The sequence below is a fragment of the Chrysochloris asiatica genome, unplaced genomic scaffold, assembly GCF_000296735.1.
Source record: "Chrysochloris asiatica unplaced genomic scaffold, ChrAsi1.0 scaffold00350, whole genome shotgun sequence".
In the NCBI taxonomy this organism is placed as follows: Eukaryota; Metazoa; Chordata; class Mammalia; order Afrosoricida; family Chrysochloridae; genus Chrysochloris; species Chrysochloris asiatica.
In genome coordinates, this window is record NW_006408868.1 from 2,075,978 (window position 1) to 2,084,202 (window position 8,225).

General features: G+C 43.2%; 1 protein-coding gene and 1 pseudogene across 1 annotated transcript in view; both read right to left on the bottom strand.

Moving 5' to 3' along the window:
* The window catches only part of RFT1 (RFT1 homolog (S. cerevisiae)), a 78,660-nt gene that overhangs the window by 62,203 nt on the left and 8,232 nt on the right, over positions 1 to 8,225 (bottom strand). The window contains exons 3-5 of the mRNA XM_006876059.1: positions 7,179 to 7,295; positions 5,889 to 6,078; positions 2,613 to 2,714 (exon numbers count right to left, since the gene is read on the bottom strand). Coding sequence (XP_006876121.1) covers positions 2,613 to 2,714; positions 5,889 to 6,078; positions 7,179 to 7,295 — 409 coding nt within the window. The remainder of the gene's footprint in view (positions 1 to 2,612; positions 2,715 to 5,888; positions 6,079 to 7,178; positions 7,296 to 8,225) is intronic.
* On the bottom strand, positions 8 to 637 carry LOC102818232 (annotated as a pseudogene).

The following is an 8,225-nucleotide window of genomic DNA, read 5'->3' on the forward strand; positions in this document are numbered from 1 at the left end:
ATGGTAAGCTCTCTTGAATGAGTGAATAACAGAGTTGCAGAAACTGAAAGGCAGTAGTAGCTTTAACTTTCCAACACACCGTCTCCAATACAATCTTTTCCATTCTCATCAAGTCAGAAACCGTGAATTTATACTGGCTTATTCAGATCAAGTCATTTATACTGGCTTATTCAGATCAAGGACATTCCTCTCTTCTTCTATTGATTTTACAGCCAAGTAGAAGCAGCTCAGTCCTACACATACAAGGTGCTTGGTTGGACTGTAACTTCATTTTGGACAGAAACCTGTCCAGTAAATTCACAGCTAGAGAAGATGTTTCTGTGTCAAAGCCAAGAACTGAGTTAGATTAAGAAGATCTTTTACTTCAAAGTCTCTTAACCTTGCAGTCATTCTGAGGCCATTATCATGAGCACACTCAATTAGTCTCAAGCCGAAGACCTTAGGCTGACATCTAGACTCCTGTTCCATCCAGCAAGGCATTCAGTTGGTGTAGTGGTTTCTGAGCTACACCATTGTCGGTACCTCTATCATCTTACTGTGATCGTGATCGCAGCTCCTCAGCAGTAACTACCCTCCTGGGGCCTGCTCGCACCTCACGGTATCAGGTCTGAGAGGCCTAAGAGGCGAAGGGGCTCATGGTCAAGAGGGGAGAGGCCCAGGGAGGGGGAGCCATCCTGGGCGGAGGTCTCAGCAGTGCAGCTGAGATGAAACCACTTTCCGTCAAGGCTTACACCGAGTAGCTAAAAAAGTATTTCTTCAAAGAAGATATTGTAACGGCCAATAAGCACATGAAAAGATCTCAACATCATTAGTCACTGAAAAAAAAAAAACCAAAAACCAAACCCACTGCTGTTGAATTGGTTTTGAATTGTGGGCTAATGCACTAGACTGCAAGGTCGGTTTGAATTGCGAGGTTGGTGGTTCAAGTTCACTAGCTGCTCCTCAGAAACCCTATACAAAGTCACAATGAGTCCGAATTGACTTGACGGCACTTAACAACAACAACATAGGACAGAGTGGAGTCCTGGTGTGGCGCTGTAGGCTAATGTGCTGGACTGCAAGGTTGGTTTGAACCTCCAGATTGGTGTTTCAAACTCACTAGCCACTCCTCAGAAATCCTATACAGGGTCGGTGTGGGTTGGAACCCACTTGATGGCACTTAACACCAACAACATAGGCCAGAGTAGAAATGCTTCATCGATTTTTTATAGAAGCAGACAGCCTCATCTTCTTTGGAGCAGTTGATGAGTTTGAACGAAAGACCAGTTAACAGCCCAATGCTTAACCCACTATGCCGCTGCGGCTCCAGAGAGAAATGCAAATTACAGCCTTAATAAGACAGCTTTCACACTCACTGGAATGTTTAGGGATTTTTTTCCTCCCTAAATTTATCTATTTTGTTATTGAGAACACACACAGCAAAACACACCAGTCCAACAGTTTCTATATACTCAACTTAGTGACATTGATTGGCTAGAGTTTTTTCAAGTGGAAAACAATAAATGTAAACAGCAATGCAGAAAAATTGGAACTGATGTCCACTGTTGGTGGGAATGTAAAATGATTTAGCTGCTGTGGACAAAGGTGCCACCTGATCCAAGCCATGGTATTTTCAATACCCTCATATGCATGTGGAAGTTGGCCAGTGAATAAAGAAGACAACAGTAGAATTATTGATGAATTTAAGTTATGGTGTTGAAAGAGAATATTAAAAATACCATAGATTGCCAAAAGAACAAACAAATCTGTGTTGGAAGAAGTGCAGCCAGGATGTTCCTTGGAAACCATGATGGCCAAACTTCATCTCTTATACTTCAGACATATTATTAGGCAAGACCAGTCCCTAGAGAAGGACATCATACTTGGTAAAGTAGAGGGTCAGTGAAAAAGAAGAAGACCCCCCAACAAGAGGGACTGGCACAGTAGCATCAGCAATGGGCTCAAGCGTAGCAAGGACTGTAAGGATGACACAAAGGACTGGGCAGTGTTTCATTTTGCATAAGGCCGGTATGAGGCTGGTACCAGCTTGACTACATCTAATAACCACACTACAATTATATTTTTATTATCTGAATAGTACTAGAAAAAACAATGAGATGGAAATAAAGCCCAAATTGCTAAAACTAAAAATGTACCTGCTAGGATTTGATTTGTGCCCTGTGAATTCTATGAGATTACAATCTGACTTTAAAACAAACTTGGCCAAGTTTCCTCCTATTCTGCAAACAACTGATTGAAATTCAGAGGAAACAGCACACATGTAATTTGATTCCCACCCCACCCCCTGCCTGCCTTTTTTCTCCTCCACAAGACTGTCACACAATCAAAGATCAGTTTGATAAGGGCTTGCTCAAAGATTTTCTAGGAGGAGTTTCTGATGTTCGACAAAAGAAGCCAAGTGTGTAGTCCCCAGCAGATCCTGAGAACCCCAGGGTCTCAGTGTTTAGATTAGGATAGAATGGCAGCTAGAGAAGCATTCCCAGACCACCTTCTAGTGCTTCCAGCCTTTTCCATGTGCATAGAAACTGTGACTGAAAACCATGAGAACAAAAAGCATGAACCCACTGGAGACACACAGACCTTCTACAAAGAGGGAAAGCCACTCCTCTCACCTGGGCCAAAGAGAAGATGTACAGTCCCCAGTGAGGCAAGTACAGCACGAGAGAGGCTATGAGGACACTCTTGAAGATCACTGACAGGCTCTCAGCAGTCACCTACAAAGACACGAGGAAGGGTTCACCTTACCAACATGGTTAAAAAAATGAAAATGCAGCTAAATGAAAATCAAGTTTTAAACAGAAATTCAGTATAGTGGCTACCTTGGGCATAGGAGTGGGATACATGGGGTGGACATGATTTATTGGAAATGTTCTCTTCTTGGGCTAGGTGTCATTGTTAAGTGCCGCTGAGGGGGTTCCAACTGACAGTGACCATGTCTGTATAGGGTTTCTGAGGAGCAACTGGTGAGTATGAACTGCTGACCTTGTGGATTGCAGTCCAGTACTGATCCTACAGCACCACACCAGGCTGGGTAGTTGGTTCATGAATCTATATGTGAGTATTAAGACTTATACACATTATTTATATAGTTATGGACTGAATTGTGTTCCTGAAAAATTCTATTGTAAATCCTAAACTCTTGTGGCACTGCAGGATAATGTACTGGACAATAAGGTCAGTTTGAACCGCAAGGGCATCAGTTCAAGCTCACCAGATGCTTCTTGGAAACTCTATACAGGGTTGTTATGAATTGGTACTGACACGATGGCACTTAACAACAGCAACAATACAAATAATGGAGTTCCGGTGTTGTGCTGAGGGTTAATATGCTAGATGGCAAGGTTGGTATGAAACAAAAGATCACCTGTTCAAGTCAATCCTTGGAAACCCTATATACAGGGTTGCAATGAGTTGGAACCGACTCCATGGCACTTAAAAACAACAATACACATAATCTCTTGGAGTCCTGGTGTGACACTGCACGATAATGCACTGGACTGCAAGGTCAGTCTGAACGCAAGATCAGTAATTCAAACCTCACTAGCCACTCCTCGGAAACCCTATATAGGTTTGCTATGAGTAGGAACCGACTCAACAACACATAACAATGCAGTCAGTAGTGGTAGCCAGGCACAGTCTAGTTCTAATCTCAGGCTTGTGGAGGCTGGCATGCTCACAGTCCACAGTCCTTTTGAGTAACTGTTTAAATGCGTCTCTTCTTTTCTTCACTCTTCTTTGCCATGAACAGATGGCAGTCTGTCCTACTCACACAAAGCAGGATGTAGAACATTGTCTTTGTGGGCTAGTTGTGCCAATTGACCTTGATGTCCCCTGAGACTATGGCCTTGAGCACCCAGGTCCAGTGACTCGTTCCCTCAATGTTTTCTTAAGGCTAAAAAGATTTCATAAATTTGACCCCTGTATGCTCTACTATGGAGTCCTGGTGTGGCGCTGTGGGTTAATGTACCAGACTGCAAAGTCACTTTGAATCATCAGATCAGTGGTTCAAGCTCACCAGTCGCTCCTTGGAAACCCTATACAGGTTCGCTATGGGTTGGAACTTACTCGAGCGCACTTCACAACAAGAAGAACAACAGCAATGCTCTACTATCTTCATTAATGTTTGGTTTTGTGGTTTTGTTAAGTGCTGTTGAGTCATTTCCGACTCATAGCAATCCTGAATAGTGTTTCTATGGAATGGCTGTTGGGCTTGTGGTTCAAACTGACCTTAAGGTCCAGAGTTTATTTTACAGTGCCACACCAGACTCCAAAAATATCTGTAGCATATGTAAATACATGCAGAAATAACCTTTGTTAAACGTATATATATGTGTATGTATAGGTTTTCTCCTTTCCACACCTGTCCACCTTGCATTGCATGTCTATCTAAGATAATCGCTTTTGAGACATAAAAGGAACAGCTTAGGCACAGAAGCAAGCAAGAACAAACTAAGGAAGGCTGATGCCACATGGAGATCACCAAGGAATAGAAGATGAAAAGAGAGAAGAACCTTCCCCCAGAGCCAATGGAGAGTTTCTTCTAACTGTGAGAAAAGGATCTCTGGTGGCACAAAGGTTAAACACTCGACTTTTAGGTTGCTGTTAGAATCTACCACATGCTCTGAAAGACAAAAGAACCAGAGAGGTCTGCTCCTGTAAAGATGTTTGCCTAGGAAATCCTATAGGACAGTTCTACTATGTCCTACAGGGTCACTAGGAGTCAGAATCAACTCAACAGCATACAACAACATCTTTGAGAAATTTCTTTATACACTCGTTGTATTTCTGTTATAGTAGCACTCCAAAACCAAAACCAAACACACTGCAATTGAGTCGATTCTGATTCACAGGAACCCAATACTGGATTTCCACAACTGCAAATCTTTACAAGAGGCAACAGCCTCATCTTTCTCCCACAGAGAGGCTGGTGGGTTTGAACCACCAACCTTGTGATTATCAGTCTAACCTACAGTGCCACCAGGGCTCCTATATAACAGCACTAGGAACTAAAATATATTCTTTTGTTGTTGTTGTGAAGTGCCATCGAGTCAGCTCCGACTCATAGTGACCCTGTATAGGGTTTCAGAGGCTTTTCAAAATCTTTGCAAGAGCAGAAAGCCTCATCTTTCTCCTGCAGAGCATCTGGTGGGTTTGAACCTCAGACCTTGTAGTTTGCAGTCTAGTGCTTATGTATGGAGCCAACCACACTTTTATTCTTTCATAGACATCAAATAATATATTTAAAGTGAAGAGTTAACATACAACTAAACAGGATCACTAGGAAAATCTGAAGAGCATTTATAGTTTTCCTAAATTCTTATTTAAACTAAATACTTAAAAATTTGTTGTTGTTGTTGTTAGGTGCCTTTAAGTCAGTTCCAAATCATAGTAACTCTGTATAGGGTTTCTGAGGAGCGGCTGATAGGTTTGAACCACCGACCTTGTGGTTAGCAGTCCAGTGCTTATCTTACAGTGCCACACTAAGACTCCACTTACTAATTAGTAAGTCTGTTTTTCACCAATAGTCTAATCAAACCCACTGCCATAGAGTTAATTCCAACTCATAGCAACCCTGTATAGGGTTTCCGAGGCTGTAAATCTTTGTGGGAGCAAACAGCCTCATCATTCTTCTGTGGAGCGGCTGCTGGTTTTCAACCGCTGCCCCTATGGTTAACAGTCCAGAGCTTATTCTACAGCACCATAGCAGAAATAACGTCAGCCCAGTTCATCTTACAAATTTTAGTGAATGAACTTAACTGATCATGCTACCTTTTCCAAATAATTTAGATGTAAATCTAAAGAAATCATTCTCTTACATTAAACACTGAAAATAAAACAAAAATTCCCTTATTTCTCATGTTCCCATTCACAGCAAAAGTCACACAAACCTTGAGCTTGACAAACATATGTGCTTGTGCCACGACCCAGAAGGGCTCTCCCAGAAGTTCCACCACTGCCGCGAGCCCAAACAGCACCACTCCAGTTCCATAGTGGGGGACGACATTCGGATCAGGCACTTCAAGCAACTGTAACCAGACCCAGCCCAAGAACAAAGACCAAAATACACCCAGAGGGACTCTGAAAGAAAGGGAAAAATAGTTTTTTAATCTGTTAAATTTAAAAGTAAATATACATACACATCCGAACAATGACAGTGAACAGAAAAGAAATACAGACTTAATAAAAATAGCTACCACTTATTAAGGCACTTACTTTGTGCCAGGCACTGGGATTCACTCTCTTTAGCTCACTGACAACTCACAATGATCCTCTGTCCTTGTCCCCATTTGAAAGATGAAGAAACACAGGTTGATGGGCACTAGATAATAGAAACAGGACTCAGTCCCTATCTGTCCAACCAAAAGGCCTATACTATCCAGTGTTGCACTGACTTGATAAGCAAAACTCCCAGGGAAACTGTCTGGTGTATCTACTTAGAATAAATGACAGACACTATACATCTGGTTCTTGTACCCAAATAACCACCAGTCCAGTGTACAGAGTCTTGCCTGTGCAAGAAGAAACAGTGAAGTAGGACTGGGTGGTGACAGGCATTTCTCTAATAAATGAACACCCACCAGCCCTTGTAACAGTCATTTCCATGAGACAGCAAGGGCTTATGCAAGGCAACACTGGGAAGCAACCTCAGCTGCCAGTCCTCCCTGCAGGGATTTAATTGCAGAAGAGCCATTATGTTTTTTCTGTGAATGTACTTGGTCTCAGGGAAAATTTTTAAATAACTGAAATCAACCTGACAAAAGGGAAGGAAGATATAATGAAAACTCTTGACTTTCAGAAAATATGAAGTAGTTGTTAAAGCTCAAAAGACACTATAGGAGAAAAAGTTTAAGAATTAAAAAATATATGTGTGGCATTGGCCAAATGGGACTCAGAGCTGGGATCAAGAATGGCAGAAACCACTTCCAAAAAAGGTACAACAGAGCTAGAAACCCAGTCCAGAAGGCCCTACCCCAGAGCTTCCTCTCTGCTCCTGGCCATATAGAGAGAAATGAGCCAAGGAGCTCCTTCAACACAGACATGCTCTACTTCCTGTCAGAAGCCCAACTCCCAGAAATCCGCTGGAAAACAGTCTGGAAATCAATTCGGCTTGAGGCAGGCAGGCCTGTTTAGCTGACACTTGCCTTCGTGAAATTCTCTCCTGCCAAAGCACAACTCACGTGAGCCACAGGAGGTTGAGGGTCTGGCTCCAGTCTCGCTGGGTGCCCCCACTCAGACATGCTCTGCGGAAGGCCTCTCTGGCCAGGAAAAGGGTGGTTGAGTAAAGCAATGTTAATCTGAAAGGAAATGCAGAAATCAACAAGGTCTTTAGATTTTTTAACTTGAAAGAACTGGGAATTTGGCAGCAGCAGCAAGGAAAAAAACTCTTGGTTCCAAGTCCTCCAGGACTTCTCACCAGTCCAATTCAGGTGAACACCAGAGTCAGGAACCTAACAAGGACACCTGAGTGTGTGCACCTCCATCGAGGGATACCCAGGAGAGAAACTGCTGCAGCGGCCCCCTCCACCCCTAAAACCTACACATTTCATGGCATTAGGCAGCGGTGGCTCTAATCATGAAGTGAGCAGGACAAGACCAAGGCCCAACACAGGAAGGGTACTCTGGGCGACTCCACAGCCCCTGTATGAAAGGCTGACTTTTACTCAACTGCAGGCTTTGGCCAAGAGAATCTTGGAACTGGTTGATAAAGGCTGGCAACCATTCCCGAGGCTGCAACGCTGATCAGCAAGGCCTACCTGTGTACCTCCTACATGGCAGCACTAAACTAGACCTACCAGCATCTCAAAAAGGAGCAGGTAAGGTTTCCCTTTTACAACGTCTTGAGTAAGAATGGCCCAAGGCTAAGGTCTCTGGGGTTACTCAAGGGCCATCGTGCTATACAGTGTTTCTGTCCAACACTGCAAATGTGAAGATCTTAAGCAGATGCAGGAAGTCCAGACAAGGCTGTCAAAGCAGAGACCTGTAATCCGGGAAAGGCAGGATGGGAAAAGTCCAAACTGCTTTAAAATTTGAGTTCCTAAGAGCATTTAGCCCTCTTCTTTCTTGCATTTAAAATACTATTTATCAAAATATGGTCCCTGTCTCTAGGACCATCAACGGAGAAGAGCCGAGAGCGGGACCCTACCCAGAGAAGCAGCGAGGCCCAAGATAGAGGCAGAGATGATGATGTGGAGTGATGAAGCAGCTGGGGACTTTGGATCCAGAGA